Source organism: Doryrhamphus excisus, chromosome 1 (assembly GCF_030265055.1).
Source record: "Doryrhamphus excisus isolate RoL2022-K1 chromosome 1, RoL_Dexc_1.0, whole genome shotgun sequence".
NCBI lineage: Eukaryota > Metazoa > Chordata > Actinopteri > Syngnathiformes > Syngnathidae > Doryrhamphus > Doryrhamphus excisus.
In genome coordinates this window covers 14,804,523-14,820,928 of record NC_080466.1, presented here as the reverse complement: position 1 = coordinate 14,820,928, position 16,406 = coordinate 14,804,523, and the positions used below count along the sequence as shown (strand labels likewise).

General features: G+C 43.5%; 1 protein-coding gene across 8 annotated transcripts in view; it reads right to left on the bottom strand.

Moving 5' to 3' along the window:
- Positions 1-74: 74 nt before the first annotated feature.
- ctnnd1 (catenin (cadherin-associated protein), delta 1) overlaps positions 75-16,406 on the bottom strand; it is a 27,986-nt gene continuing 11,654 nt past the window's right edge. For 4 of the 8 annotated variants that reach the window (XM_058074188.1, XM_058074096.1, XM_058074365.1 and 1 more), the window contains 21 exons: positions 16,155-16,302; positions 14,263-14,337; positions 14,049-14,174; positions 13,587-13,879; positions 13,426-13,516; positions 13,071-13,261; positions 12,752-13,004; positions 12,570-12,641; positions 11,374-11,524; positions 11,076-11,274; positions 10,836-10,953; positions 10,584-10,740; positions 9,112-9,129; positions 7,897-7,962; positions 7,680-7,807; positions 5,617-5,767; positions 5,324-5,519; positions 5,041-5,234; positions 4,118-4,165; positions 3,941-4,023; positions 75-1,824 (listed from right to left, as the gene is read on the bottom strand). In XM_058074188.1, coding sequence (XP_057930171.1) covers positions 1,816-1,824; positions 3,941-4,023; positions 4,118-4,165; positions 5,041-5,234; positions 5,324-5,519; positions 5,617-5,767; positions 7,680-7,807; positions 7,897-7,962; positions 9,112-9,129; positions 10,584-10,740; positions 10,836-10,953; positions 11,076-11,274; positions 11,374-11,524; positions 12,570-12,641; positions 12,752-13,004; positions 13,071-13,261; positions 13,426-13,516; positions 13,587-13,879; positions 14,049-14,174; positions 14,263-14,337; positions 16,155-16,295 — 2,760 coding nt within the window. In that variant the 5' untranslated portion in view covers positions 16,296-16,302 and the 3' untranslated portion in view covers positions 75-1,815. The remainder of the gene's footprint in view (positions 1,825-3,940; positions 4,024-4,117; positions 4,166-5,040; positions 5,235-5,323; positions 5,520-5,616; positions 5,768-7,679; positions 7,808-7,896; positions 7,963-9,111; positions 9,130-10,583; positions 10,741-10,835; positions 10,954-11,075; positions 11,275-11,373; positions 11,525-12,569; positions 12,642-12,751; positions 13,005-13,070; positions 13,262-13,425; positions 13,517-13,586; positions 13,880-14,048; positions 14,175-14,262; positions 14,338-16,154; positions 16,303-16,406) is intronic. The other 4 variants (XM_058074509.1, XM_058074527.1, XM_058074518.1 and 1 more) reach the window with 2 other exon arrangements.

The following is a 16,406-nucleotide window of genomic DNA, read 5'->3' as shown; positions in this document are numbered from 1 at the left end:
CAATGACATCATACCCCCCACCCAAAAAAAAAACATCCCAACAAATAATTCCGCAATATACATGAAACAGCACAGTCTGAGAAAAAATCATCTTTTTATTAAAACAGTATTGCTAGTTACATTATTCATTCATAAATGAGAATGTGCAACTTTAAGAGCCAAGGCAGAGACTAAAGTGTAGTGTTTTTTTAACCTCGATGTTCCAATAGCTTTTTCTAATTAAGACACTAACAGCACAACTGATTGCATATGCGTTCACCCCCGGCACCCGAAACAATTACGCCAAATCAATATATAAAAAAAATTACATAAAGCCATTAAAATTAACAAATATTCTCTTGTATATATAGTTTAAATGTGCTTTATTTTTTTCTCCTCTCCTTCCGACTTTAATCAGCGGCCTACGCCTCCTTAGACAAAACAATCCCAGCCCCAGTCTGCGCTTCTCGGTTCATTATGGACAAAAAGCTGAAGCAAAGTGAAAGAAAACATGACATAGTGCTGGTTCCCATCAAGTATGTACATCTTAGGTGGCGCTAGAGTACGTCAGCCCGGACACAAAATGGCCGTGTGTTGTTGTGCAGACATGAAGGCGGCTGTGTGTTGTTTTTTTTTCCCAGACATTAATTTTGCAGATTCGAACTAAAGCGTTCCACATCACAGCTGAGGTTTGATTGACACATCTGACATACCTGTCCTGAGTAAGCAAGGCACTCCAGTTGGCCCACAACGACAGCGTACTGGTACTGCAGTACAACATTCAGATCATTAAGGACTTATGGAAAACAAAAACTGTTTGTGGTAGAATGCCTGATATCTATATAATGTCTGAACTAAAACATGTACAAATATGTATATAGTATATAGTATACATATACACTGTACACCCTCGCTAGTTTCTTCGACCACACGCCCATAAAAAACATAATTTGGAAGACAAAATGCAACAGTAGGCGAATATACAATACTATTTCATACTAATGTGCAACCCGCAAGGCATGCTGGGCAACTTCCTGCTGTGGGGCAAGCGTGCACAGGCATGCCAGCATGCTTTGCGAATCAGTATCGCATAGTATAATAGTACTTTTGCATGTATCTTCCTGCGTGGGCGCCTATTCCGGTGTTTTTGGTTGCACCGTGAGCAAGGGAGCGTTGGAAATATCAAATCATGCTTTTTGGAGATTATATGCAGAAATATGCTGGGATCCACAGTATATATACACATACAGTATAGATATACACACACAGCATGTAGCCGACATGTGGATTGACTATAGAAAGCACGGCAGGCCCCGGCGTCCCAGCGATGGAGTTTGACATCAAACTTTGTCCCACAAGCGAGCCGAGGCGTCCTTGAAGTGGTTAGTAGAAGAAACTCCGTCATGGCAGTTGTAGCGGCAGCGTTTGGCACAAAAAGCGAAACATTTTTCTCGTAGTCGGCGCCCGTTTAGGAGAAAGAAATGACACAAGCCCTGGATTACTCGTGTCCGATTACACCCGAATGCAACATCCAGGGTATCTGCTCCATTAGTGTTGTCGTGGCGAAGGGTTTTTAGTCACAGTTTCTGACCGACGCCTTCTCATAGCGGCGGGGGTGTGGTCATCATAGTGTCACAATCTTGTCGTCGCATCCACGTCGTTCATCCAGTTTCTCAAAGGGGGGGGGGGCATTGGTCAGCGGCGAAAGGAGGAATGTAATAACGAGCAAAGAGACGCTCCAAAAGCATGAGGGGAGGGGCGGGGCGTCCCATCGCGGGGTGTCAGTTCAGCAGGGGCAGTGGGCTGGAGGAGGCTGTCGTCTCATGATGCACACCATCAGTTTTTCTGCATGGGAGGGGGGAAAAGCCATAATATGAGCACATATTGGGGGTGTCCCAATCCAATATTATTAGCCATCTACGTCACAGATGCGGCTAAAATGCTTAATGCATTAGCTTGGTTTGATTGGTCCCAACTGGTTCCAGGGTGGGACCAGTTGGGACCGTCCGCCTCTCACCCCAGGGGGGCTTCATCAGTGCATGCTAAAAGACTGGATAGGACAGCGCCGGTCTTTGAGCATGCTCACTGAGGCGTTTGTGACGCTGACAAACTCGGCTGAACTGATGAAGACTAGATAGGACAGCTCGAGAGTCGTCCTATCATCTCTGCGGAGAGACAAAACGTCCTCTGGGACAATCTGAGCATCCATCCAATGCCCTGACAATTTTAGGGGGACTTCAGACCCCCTAAAATTGTTTAAATATTAAATATAAAATTTAAATATATTTTTACCAAAAAATCTGACAAATTTCATATAATAATAATAATATATTAAATATAAATAAATAAGACAAATTTCATATAATATAGTAAATAATGTAAAATTTCATAATTTTTAAAATATATTTATTTTTTTTTTTTATGCGTACTACATTCATTCATATGCTGTGCATCTCCAGGGGGGCTAAGCCCCCCCCCCCCCGTCCTCAGACCCTAGCGCCACCCCTGGTCTACAGTTCAGACTCCAAGTAGACGTTTGAGGAAACGGGAACCACAGAAAAAGAAACAGCGGCAGGCGGTCTCCAACCTATGGAAACATGGCATCTACGAGGACAACACAAGCGGTAACAAGACGGGTAACAAACACAAGGCCATGCAGTGAGGGGGACGAGCGTAGCAAGCAGTGACATGCAGGTTAGAGAGTGGGTGTGGCCTAACCATCGTAAGAATCCATTAGAGGCAAACAGGCGAGCCTCTGCCCTGACTTCCCTCCCTGGGGGGGAGAAACAGGAGAGGAGGAATGTAAGAGAATGGAGCACAGAGGAAATGAACAGCAGCAATAGAAGACGACCCGCCATGGAGATTGGGTAAAAAGTGTCAGGTGATGTTAGGAGAGAAAGGAGTGAAGCGTCAGAGGAAGAGAAAGGCTTTAGAAAGGTTGAACGTGTGCTTGAATTGGCAAAGAAATAAGAAAGCAGGAGCTGGAAGACGACCTGCAGGGACATGCCTTGCTTTAATGCTTCCCGTGGGCGTGAGTGGGAGCGTGTCGTTTCACGCAGCAACCTTTGCTGCTGGTAACCGCTCTGCCCATCCTGCACAAATGGATGACCTCATAGGTCCCCCCCTCCCCGTCTCACAGCTTTTCCAATTACTCAACACAAGTTCAGAGCCAGTTTAGCAATGATAAGAATCAATACACTACACACACGCTTGTTGAATGGGACTGGAACTCGTGGCTGACGATAGTTACCCATAGTTACAGATAGTTACGATACCTCCCAATAGTTACCGATGGTTACGATACCTCCCAATAGTTACTGATGGTTACGATACCTCCCAAGTTTCCAATAGTTACCGATGGTTACGATACCTCCCAATAATTACAATACATTCCAATAGTTAGCGATAGTTACGATACCTCCCGATAGTTAGCGATAGTTACGATACCTCCCGATAGTTAGCGATAGTTACGATACCTCCCAATAGTTACCACTAGTTACCAATAGTTACGATACCTCCCAATAGTTACCGAGAGTTACGATACCTCCCAATAGTTACGATACCTCCCAATAGTTACGATACCTCCCAATAGTTACGATACCTCCCAATAGTTACCACGTTAGCGATAGTTACCACTAGTTAGCGATAGTTACCACTAGTTAGCGATAGTTACAATACCTCCCAATAGTTAGCGATAGTTACGATACCTATTGGAGAGTTATATTATTGGAATATAGTCCAAAGATTATAGGAATAATGTCATAATTTCAATAGAAAGTTGGAATATTGGGACAACCACTGTCATAATCATTTCTGTCGTCTTCCACTGTAAAGTTGAGAAAATGGCGTCTATGACATATTTTCTCACAGGACCGCTATTTGACAAATGGAAAACAATTCTGCCCCCCCCTCCTCCCCCCAAAAAATGAAGCTAACGGTTATGGACTGTATGGACTGCTACCTGTACTGCGTCTTTGTCATCGGGCTCAATAGTGTTGTCCAGAGTGTTCCTTCTCCCCCTCTGGTCCAGTGTGGAGTAGGCATCTAATGACAGGAGCAGGAGGGAGTTGTGTTATCATCATAAAACCCTCATATGAACCAAAAACTAATAAGTTGTGTGTACTGAAGAAATACTTGCCTGGTCCCATGTCATTCATTGGAATCATCTCCTGATCACTTTTGCCTCCTGAACACAGACCAAAATAAAAGGGATGATATTAAAGTGTCGTGACCCCAGGGTGAGACCAGCTGAGTTGGCACTAAGGGTTTCTTAGGCACCACTAAGGTTCTCCAGTCAAAAATGAGGGCAAAGATTTGGGCAAGTACAATAGTCCCTGGTTCATCCTGGTTCCGGGCCCGAAGTAGGATTCCTTATTCATCACTGGAATATTTTTGCAGTGAGAGCACAGAAAACGTGTTTACAAGCTCCTAAATGCGCTTTGAAAACATTATTAGAGTCCTGTAGACATGAAATAACACCCCTATAGTCACATTTACACTCCCAATACAGTAGAAATAAGAGAAAATGCAAATGTTCCAAACGCGTGGACAGGAAGTAAGTTGAGTGTTGGCTGGCTAACCAGCAGCACATGTCAATGTTGTGGTAATGATTATTATTATGTACTTTTATGTATTATCATTGTGCCTGCAATAAAAGGCCAAATATCCAGTGTGGCGCTTGTATGTTTCACTTACCGCCACCCAGTGTCCGGTGTAGAATGCGTCTTAATGCTATATTTGTATTTTAGTTCATATAGACATTTTGACGCTAGAAATTGCTTCACTTGGGCAAAAAAATATGGAAAATGTTCATAAATGTGCATATTCAACAATAAAACAGCACCATTCATTAATTGATATATTTTATAAACCATGATGGAGTGAAGCCTAATGCATTCGTGATCAGATGGAACGTTAACATTTACATATAAGAATAGCAAGCGCCCACAGAAATGATTTAAACTACAAGTTACAATAAAAAGACTACAAATGAAGATAATTGTGTTTTTAACTGATTCAAATGAAAAATGTATCCAAAAATAAAAATGTAATGTATCTGACCTTTGTCTATGAGCGGCATGGTGCTGTCCTCATAGCCCCCGTTGGCCCTGGTGGTGTTGCTGGGGGGGTTTAGGTTGACCATGAAGTCAGTTTTCTTCCAACCATCCTTTTCTAAAGTGCGCCGCAGCTCCTTGTAGCCCCAAACCGTCTGCAGGACCAGACCGGCCCCGCGCACTTCCCTCTCCGAACGATTCCTGGTGGTGAAAGACGAATGGGAACTTCTCAGACATGGACTGCATTTAAATCCCAGCACGCGTGCTGCGATTCCTGGTAGACCCCTTACCCGTCCTTGTTGATGAGGACTAGCCTCTCGATTCCCTGCGAGGCCCTGAGAGTCTTTGCTGCTTCCAGACTGGAGCCCAGCACCTCCTGGAGCGTGCTCAGCACCGACACCACCGTTGCCTCCGACAGCGCTCGGACGGGCTGACTCTGACCGCCGCCAGGCAGGTTGGCCACTAGGTGGGGCACTGCGTGTTTGCCTGGAACGCAGGACAGTAATGATGATATGGGAGTGAAATGGGAATTTCTAGCGGACCATATGCCTTATTCAAACACGAAGGGAGTTGCGAGCCTCACCAAGTAGGTCTCTGTTGCGGGCATCGATGGCCAGATTACGGAGGGCCCCCGACATGGCTCGAACCACTCTGTCGTTGCCGTGGGCCAGTAGCTCAGTCATCATGGGCAGGCCTTTCTCCTGGCGCAGCAGGGCACGAATGTATCTGCCGTACTACACAAATAAAGACGCTACTTCAAAACAGGTTTCAACAGGTTTTCACATCTATTTGGGTTGTGAACCATCAACCCGTGTAACCACATATCTGGTTTGACAAGCGACGGATGTGGCTGCATTCGTTGCAGACTCCCGGAATCTATAAGAATGACTTGCATACTAACATTATTTGATTGCGGAGACATGTAGCGGGTATCAAGACTAGGAACCGTTTGGGAGTCTCTCCATAAACTCGAGAGTCTGGGCTGCTGGATGTCACACTTAAATAGATAATCACATTCAAATATTAGCCAATGACTATTAAGGGAAATAATAAGTGGCTGCACGGTGGGCGAATGGTTAGCGCGCAGACCTCACAGCTAGGAGACCGGGGTTCAATTCCACCCTCGGCCATCTCTGTGTGGAGTTTGCATGTCCTCCCCGTGCATACGTGGGTTTTTTCCGGGTACTCCGGTTTCCTCCCACATTCCAAAAACATGCTAGGTTAATTGGCCACTCCAAATTGTCCATAGGTATGAATGTGAGTGTGAATGGTTGTTTGTCTATATGTGCCCTGCGATTAGCTGGCCACCAGTCCAGGGTGTAACCCGCCTCTCGCCCGAAGACAGCAGGGATAGGCTCCAGCACCCCCCGCGACCCTCGTGAGGAAAAGCGGTAGAAAATGAATGAATGAATAATAATAAGTGGTTGGGCCCCCCTGAGCAACAACTGCAATCAAGCCTTTGTGCTAACTTGCAATGAGCCTCTTATTTGGCTGAATTGTTGTGATTCGGTCACATTGGAGGCTTTTCCGACATGAAGCCTTTTTAAGGTCATGCTGCAGCATCTCAATGGGATTCAGGTCAGGACTTGGACTAGACCAGGGGTCGGGAACCTTTTTGGCTAAGAGAGCCATGAAGGCCAGATATTTTAAAATGTGTATCTGTGAGAACCATATACATTTTTTTAAACATTGAATGCAATAAAATGTGTGCATTTTTATGTAAGACCAACAGTTTTAGATATAATGGGCTCTAATTATGTAGACCAGGCATACTACCCCACGCCAATGGGGTGTGGCCAGCACACTTTCGTGAGCAGCGCAGTGTCCAATAATAAATCAAATACTTGCTGCCATTAATGCAACTTCTGCTGCTGCATAGTTTTGAACCGTATTCAGTACACGTATTTCATTCTTTTGGCCATCTTCGTCAAAAGGCTTGGTTCTGCAGCTTTAGCTAGGTGACTATTTGACTAAAGGAGGAAAGTTTACATTTACATGTTTTTTTGACATCTCAATGACTGAGGTAGACTACCGCATTACCCAGTAATAATCAGGTTTTGGTGTTTGACCTGGAAAATATCATCAAGAAAGATGGATATGGTCGGCCATATTGCAGTAGAAAATAGATGGACGAATTAAAATGCATAAGAAAGTTTTGATTTTTAATATTATTTTTAACAGTCATTTCTGTGATGTTTACTTTAAAATGTTAGCAAATATACATTTTTATTGTGGTAAATGCTTGAGAGCCAGATACAGTCATCAAAAGAGCCCTACCTGGCTCCCGAGCCATAGGTTCCCTACCTCTGGACTAGACCAATCCAAGTTCTTCATTTGGTTTTTCTTTCTTTGTTCACTTTTCACAGGGTCATGTGGGTTTGGATTTTTTACCTCCCTTAATAATACAAAGTTTCATTTGAAAACTGATTTTGTGTTGTCATTGACTAATAATTATGTTTGTTTGATGCTCTGAAACATTTAAGTGTGACAAACCTTTTCCCACCATTGTGTATTATTATTATTTTTTAATAGTATCTTAAATCTTCTCTCACAAAGAGAGAGCCCTCCCTCGTATGTGTTAGCTTCTTGTGGATCTATGTCGGCTAAATAAAAATGGCTGCTCATGCAAAGAGGCTTCTTTCTTACTGTCCAACGTCCAGCGCATAGATTCTGGACAGCTCCAGCTGAGGCCTCCAACACGGTGGGGTTCTTGGACTCCTTCAACAGAGAGGTGTAGATACGGACCACCTCCGGCTGGAACAACAGCTCATAGCCTGCGAGGGAGACCAGGAGAAACGGGGTCAACAGTGGAAGGCAACACGTCGGGCGTAGCCTGTTACGATGTTGATGAGACTCGGGTTACCTTTAGCAGGTGTGGTCCTCTTTGGGATGTCTACGATGTCGGCAGCTGCGTCCTCATCTTTCTTTCCTGGAACAGACATCAAAGTTAGAAGTTACACTAAATAAAAGGAAATACGCCGCATTCCTCGCCTACGTTTGTTGTTCCTGTTCTTTCACAGACCGTTTATGTTAGTACAAAGACAACTCTCTAGCCCAGGGGTGTCCAACGTGCGACCTGGGGGCCATTGATTGACCGGTGGCACATTCTAAAAATATAATATATCAAATAGAAATAATAAAATAGAACTAAAGAAAATATATTTTTTTTAAGTTGCCGTGTTATGATAAATTTAAAAAATGTCATTTTGGGGGAAAATATACTATGGAAATAAAGTCAAAATATTATGGGAATAAATTAATAATATTACAAAAACAAGATTTAAGAATAAAGTTCAAATATATATTAAAAAAAAATCAAAGTAGCCCTTGCTGGAAAAAGTTTGGACACCCCTGCTCTAGTTAGTTCAACTACATCTAGTACTACTACTACTACTACTACTACTACTGCAGTGTTTCCCATACATTCATTTAATCGTGGCAGTACAGTACAGTACAATAGTATACAAAATATATTAATTGTGCTGTTTTGTGGTTGAATATAGTGTATTATTAGTAAAAAAAATATGCACTTTTAAGCACATTTGACTTCTGTTACCCAAATGAAGCATTTTTAAGCATAAAAACAGCTAAATAATGATCTCTCAGGAACAATAATCCCAATTACAAGTTATTTTTGCAGCGTATTTTTGCACTACTTTTGCAGCCGTTTGTCTTTACCAAATATCATGACATCACTTTCTTACCAAATGTTAAAAAAAAAATCGTATAAAAACATACTCTGTGACAAAAGCTGGTATCTTCAACGATGGTAAAAGGGCTCGCCATCCAGCACTATTATTTCCATGAGGAAATCACTGATCGTCTCTAAATGCCACGATAGTAAAACAAGCCCGAGGCGTTCGGGGGTCGTAGCGATATTGGTGTTAAGGTGGCTGATAAGGTTTGATTATCCGTCTCTCCTACAGCACCCATTACACTTCCATGCACAAGCGTCATGGCCAACTATGCTAATTATATGATGCCCTTATCTACACTACGGGACAAATGGACTGCAGTCCTGTGGGAAACACTGTACTACTACTACTACTACTAGCACAGAAAGCGATAGGGAGCTTACCTTTGGAAAACCATTCATCTGTAGCCCAGCGCCAAAAAGGAAAGAGAAAAGTAGAAGATCAGAGCAGGAAGAGAAAGGAGCAAAGAAAAGGCAGCATGTAAGTGAAGCAATCAGGTGACACCTGTTCAAGTCCCAACACCACTGATTCACCCCAAGGACCAGCAGGAGGAAAGGAAGCACACTCCCAAGCTGCAAGCCGTGTGTGAAATAAGGTTGAGGCACTTAGCAACAAAAACTCGGAATATCACGAGACTGAAGTCATACATTTACCAGAAAAAAAAAACTATTGCTAAAGGTGGACCTACTGTATGTGACCTTTTGGCTTTGGGCACTTAGGGGGGCGGGATGAGGAACGCAGACAGGTGCGCGCCACATGCGTAAAAAGGGCTAGACATGCTAATCTGTTTGCGCTCAACTACGCTGTTTTGCTGCCAAATTATAAATAAAATCTTGAAGCCTGAAGCAAAGAAAAAAAAACTTGCTTCCTGAAGTTAGTTTCTGGACCAAGAGAAACCAGAGCGATGCTCCATTTTTTTTCTCGTAATACTGCAAATTTCTCATAACTTTATTACTTTTTCTCTTAAATTTACAAATTTCTGCTCATAAATTTACAAATTTATGTTTGAAATATTTTTCCTCATACATTTACGACTTTATTCTCATGAATTTACAACTTCTCGTAATATGATAAGCTTTTTCTCGTAAATTTACCGCTATTCTAGTTATACAATGACTTTTTTTCTCGTAAATGTACAACTTTATTTTCATGAATTTGCGACTTCTCATAAAATTATGACTTTATTCTTGAAAAGAGTTTTAGTTCTCGTACATTCTTGTTATATTGAAACTTTTTTCTTGTAAATTTGACTCATAAATTTGAGACTTTATTCTCACAATTTATTCTAACAATGTTTTTCTCTTAAATATAAGACTATTATTGTAATATTACATGTTTTTCTTGTAAATTTACGACTTTACTGTACTTTTATTACAACTTTTCCTTTTAAATTTGACTTTTTTCTCATACATTTGTGACTTCATTCTGATACATTTGTGACATCGTACATTTAAAACTATTCTTGTAAATGTACGACTTTATTTTCATATTATGAGTTTTATTCTCATAAATGTATGACTTCATTCTCAAACTCTCTCTCCATTTGCCCTCAATGTGGCCCTAATCTCAATATTGAGGCAGACAAAAATAGCAATTAGATTATTTTAAAAAATGTTACAGCCCCAGCAAACACACATGCAAAGCTACTGAAAAATAACCGACAGGAGTTCCAACAGAGAGCAGCTGGCGGAGATGAGCTTTCTCTCACATTCCCAACATTCCAGTGCAAACTTGTAGCTTTGTTCGAGTGGGAATGTGTCCTTGTCGGCCTTGTAGACTCAATAGTCAACCAGTGACCAAGTGAAAAGTGATACTTTGTTAACTGTCCACATGGATCGCTCCATGGGAAACAGACCTTTGCTCTTTCGGGAGCTGAAACAGCCCCCCTTCTGGCTGGACTGGGCTGGACCCTGGTGGACGGGAGCGGCTTCTTGGTAGCGCTCGCAACCCGGGATTTCACGGTGGACTTGGTAGGATAGGTTCCTCAGCAGACATACGCTGTTCTCTATCAGCTGTATACAAAAAAGGGTTAGATAAAAAAAAAAAAGGAGAACACACCAACAACGCATGCTCTAGATGGGAATGGGAACGGTTTACTGGAACGTGCCTTATTGTCCACGTCTTTACAGTCAATCTGGGACTGGACGATGTACATGAGAGAATCCACCAATCCTGTGCACTCCCTCAGCTTCCGCCGCGCTTCGCTTCGCTCCGAACTCACATTTCTTCCACGGAGAAGAACAGAAACATGGCAACATTATCCAAACGCTAAATAATGCAGGAAGCAGGGAAGCCAAAGACTCGTGACTCTGGAAAAAAAACTGGACACCCATGCCCCCCCATGTACCTCAGGCAGCCGGCTGTGTTGGTGAGGGCCGTCTCCCACTCCAGGTGTCTCGGCTTGCAGTTTTCCTCCCCCCCGCCACCGTTGCTCCCGCGCTCCCAGCCCGACCGGGGCACCATCACTTCATCGGAGAGAGCGTGCAACGCATGGTCCACAATCTCCATTTTGACAGAATCGTGAGAAGAGAGGTTCCAAAGTGTCCCTGCGACATTTTGCAATTTGGAAAAAGCGTTTGTGTATGCAAACACTCACACAACAACATAATAGGGCCGACATCTTAAGTTGACAGCGTGCATCTCACCTGTGATGATGTCGGTGAGGTCCTGGTCATGCGTCTTCCTGAGAAGTCTAATCAGAGCAGGCACGCCATCACAGTTCTTGATGGCAATTTTGTTGTCTGGATCTTTACCGTAGGAAATGTTCTTCAGCGCTCCACAGGCTGCGTAGTGAACCTATGAAGAGGTATGAGGACCAGCTCGTGTCTGACAATAACAAACTGTAACTTATACATAAACAGCTTCAAACTCCTCCCTCTAGTCTTTCAATAAAAGGTCAAAGCCGGTGGTCTCAAACTTGCGGCCCGCGGGCCAAATGCGGCCCGTGGGATGCTAGTTTGAGGCCCCCCACCTTGATATGAAAGTTTAATGTTAGTGCGGCCCGCGCGAGTTCGGTATCATGAACCTAGAAATGATAGCTTTGTGCACAACGGACACAATTGATGCGATTTTCCCAGATGTAACAATGCTAACTTGCTAATTGGGTAAAAGGGTTAAGTTTCATTAATGTTCATGTTAAAGGTTATCGGACAAAAAAATAATTTCTCTACCCACCTACTATATGTGGTTTATTAGTTTATTATTTGCAGTTTTATTATTATTTTATTTATGTATTACTGATTGATTTATTTTCTTTATTTTTTCATTTTATTTTGTGTAGTAAATAAAAATTTATATATTTGAGAAAAGTGGAATGTTTTATCAGAGCTTTTTTCGTGGAAAACCGGAACCAAAGCACTGAAAAAGTGTAGGGTAGAGTAGAAGCAAATGCATTGAAGACAGTTTTTAATTTATTTTTTTCTGTTTTTAATAAATATTTTTTGTTTTTAAACCTGATGCGGCCCAGCCTCAACCAGACCCTAGGTCCAGTGGCCCCCCCGAGTAAATTGAGTTTGAGACCCCTGGTCAAAGCTATCAAAATAAAAACAGTTCACATTTTTGACTCTTCTCTGGAGCAAAGTATCGTTTGTGCTCGCTTCGTGCCAACCTGGGCTGTGCCTCAACAATGTGTTCTACTCACACATACTACATACTCATACGGCATATCTGATTGGACCAGGAATGCTGAATGCAACGTCTCTTCCTCCCCTTCTTCCAGTGACTATTTGTCTTTGCATTGTTCCACGAGTAAAACCAAGCACATAACCCTGACACTTTATCCAAGTACAAACATAATCATCATTTCAAAGACTTTACCACCATGGAGAAAGGGTAAGCAAACCTCTTTGTTTGGGTTGTCCAGCATAGAGACCAGCGCTGGGATGCCTTTCAGACGACGAACCTCCGACTTAACCTAAAAAGCCAAAGGTTTTACAGAAGTTGTGATGCGGTATCATAGCAAACGTATGTTATGTAAGACTTTTCCTTTCATTTGAGACAAAAACAAACACACTCAGATCTTACTTTGTCATTCTTGTAAGTAAGATGTTGCAGGTATGCGGCAGCGTTGCTGCGGACTGGATCCAAGCGGTAGTTGAGCATTGCGATAACCTCTGGCAACTCTGGCTGGCGCCATCCACCCGGGCCCGGGCCTTTCCTCAGAGTGCTGTCCAGTGAAGCCATGCTTCCTCTTTCACCCTGTGCCAAAGGAGCGCCCCCCCAATAGTACATGTCCCCCGGACCACTCATACTGGCATCCAGCGTGCCCTCGTAGCTCCTACGGAGGAAGGGGGAGAAACATTGAAATGTAAGGTGCAACAATTAACAACATGCACGCCCTTACCCGGTCCTACGTGGCGGCCCTTGGGGGAAGCCATGGTGGTTACGGGGCACCGTGCTGTAGTGTACTGGATGCCCCATGCCGTAGTCGGGCTCATCGTAACCCATGCTGCGGCTATCATCCTCCAGACCGTATGGCTCTGGGACGAATCTTGGGATGGAGGAGAGCTCCACTGAACTTCCCATGCGCCCGACCTAAAAAAGGATATCATAGCATCACATTGGCGCGCAATGTACCACTAATTGCACGTACAGAAGGTGAAGAATTGCTTTAGCATGAGAGTACATCCATTGTAAAATATTCAATTAAAAGATGGAAAGACTGTAACAAGCAGTGATTTTAAAGATGCTAATTCTACCTGAGGCTGAGCAGCGTAGGGGTCCAGCTGGCTCCTGCTGGGGGCTCTGTAGCTTGGATCCAAGGTTCTGTAACCGTCTGGATGGACTGGTCTGGATTAAAAACAAACAAAGGGTCTTATTTCAGGGGAAAAGTTTTGTTTTCATAAATAACTGCCATTACCTGTAGTGATCGTCCATGCGGGCGCCCCTGTTGAGGCTCGCATAGGCTTCAGAAGGGGGTCCAGCGCGATAGTCCTCATAGCCGCCTGGAGGTCCGTAGTGGTAGTTTCGGGGCACAGTCTGGGTGGGGTATTCCATGGGTACGCCTACTCCGGGGCCCTGCCTGTAGCCCCCTGCCATGGGCGGGATGTAAGCTCCCATACCCGTCACTGATCCCCCACCATCCAAGGATAGTGTGTCTGATACGGAGGGGATGACTGTGCGAGTGGTAGTGGTCTTCACTACTTTTTTTACCTGAAAGGGCGCCAGAGGAGAGGAAACGATGCAGGACGTGTTTTTTTTCCACATTAGAAGTACCTGGTATTCAACTCAATTTGTACTTGGGAATAGAATGCATAGTATCTGGCATGACACGTGTTAAATGACGAATATTTGCCGCCATTCTTGGTACATTCAGTGTTACCGTGGTTTCTGTGCGTCGTGTGGTGCCGTCATCATTGGTCTCCACAGAGACAACGGGGGTGGACTCCTGGGGCGCTTCCTCCACTGTGTACGTCTCCTGCACCATCGAACCAGGCTCCATCCTGAACTGCACAAACCGTAAGCGGATTTAAGGAAGAAGAAAAAACACTAGCTAATGAAGGAGAGCTGAAATAGGAGAGTGAAAAGTTGCTTACATGATGTGTCCCGTTGACGTAGCCCTCGTTAAGTGTCAGCCTTTCTATGTCCGCATCACAAGGAACGCGGCCGTTCTATGAGGAGGAAATGTACACAAGTGTTTTAACGACTTTTTCTCGTCTATTGACCGCAAGCCATAAGAAGCTCGTGCATGATGTTATTTGATCAGACGTTATTAAAACACACCCTGAAATTCTACACACGCAACATGCAGACAGCAGCAAGCAAACAGAGTTCCAAGTTAAATTCCTCAATTCAATGTAGGGGTACCAGGGACCACAGACGGGGCTGGACTTGATGTGACATGATGATAACCATAGACAATTACATTTCTCACATTAGAGCCAAAAGGTGCTCAGAGCTGCTGAAAAGATTTTTTTTTCATTTTGGCAGTAACTTGGGAGATTACTCAAGCTTTGAAGAAAAAAAATGTTGAACCCCCTCCCCAAAACAAATTGACATATACATTTGTAATGTGTGCACAGCCGTATGACAATTTTTTCACAAATTTTTTTTTTGAAAAAAAATAAAAAAATAAATAAAGAAAAAAAAAAGAATTGCCATCTTGCTCTTTTGGACCTTAAGTAGGTTCTAAGTAGAGGTTGAAATGAATTTAAAAAAGAAATGAGAGTGAGACAAATCATATTTGAGTAAGTAAACAAGCGTTAAAGTCAAATAGGCTCTTCAGCTGACCAAAAGCTCAAAAGACCACCCCCCCCCAAAAAAAATGAAATAAAATGAAAAAAGTCATGCATAGCTATGCCAATCATGTTGGTCACCTTAATTACCTTTATTTATTTATGCTAATTTGACAACCCCTCCACTGCCACGCATAGATATCAAAGTCCTGGGAAACACTAACTCCAAAGCGGTTGAAGCAAAAACGGACCCATGCAGTGACGACAGGATGACACACGACAAGACGATGATGTCCAGTAGTGGAAGTCATTTTCTTGGACCAGAAACAAATTCAACAGACTTTGACTACAACTAATCAAAGCTAGATGGGTCCTTCTGGAAAGTAGAACAATAAGGAACCGCTTCCAACATGATGGGCTGTCTTGGTGGAGCTGGAATAGGATGAAACATGGTCTCCTACCGAGTCATGAATGTGGGATGGAACGCTGCAGCGTGGAGGCTAAAAATGTTGCAGATAATTGCGATACCGAAAAATGTGTTATCGTGATAGAGATCAGTCATACGACATGATTGGTGATGTCTCAAAATACACATGGAAATGCAACGTTGATCTTTAATATTCCAATTATCTATCTTCTAGAAAAGTTGAGAATTTTTTAATAAGATGGCTTGACTTCAGCTTAATTATCTTTTGCATCAGCTAACTTGACGCAATACATGGAGCGTATCTGAAGAACGCTACCTAATTACCTAAGTATTCAGGTTATGCAATCACCTTTATTGCCGGCATGATTGTGAATTATCAAACCATAAACTATTTTGAGGACATGTCAACTTTGAAACTGTGAATATGAAATTATTAGTATTTGGTATAGTAGGCTGCACGGCAGTCGAGTGGTTAGCGCGTAGACCTCACAACTAGGAGACCCTGCTAGGTTAATTGGTGACTCCAAATTGTCCATAGGTATGAATGTGAGTGTGAATGGTTGTTTGTCTATATGTGCCCTGTGATTGGCTGGCCAACCAGTCCAGGGTGTACCCCGCCTCTCGCCCAAAGACAGCTGGGATAGGCTCCAGCATCCCCCGCGACCCTCGTGAGGATAAGCGGTAGAAAATGAATGAATGGTATAGTAGTCTCAAGGTATACTGTTTAGCTTTATATGGTGTATATATTGTATGAAAAAGGGGGCTCGAAGGGGCTTTTGCCCGCATGATGGTGGATGGGAACAGGGTGAGGATTCCGAAACATTACCTGTATGCTGGGGAGCGGGCGGGGCAGGGTGCCGGCGCACGACCTCCGCTCCTCCTCTAGAGCTCGGCTCAGCATCTCAAACTGTCTCTCCTGCTCCCGCACGGAGGCCAGCAGGGAGGCCGTACTCGCACACTGCTCCATTCACACGCTGAGAGCAGAGCAGAGGAAAGGAAAGGACAGGGTCAACACCACAGAGCCAGGAGGGCTTCCACCAGCAACCAAAGCACCGACAGAGCAGAACCAAAATCACCC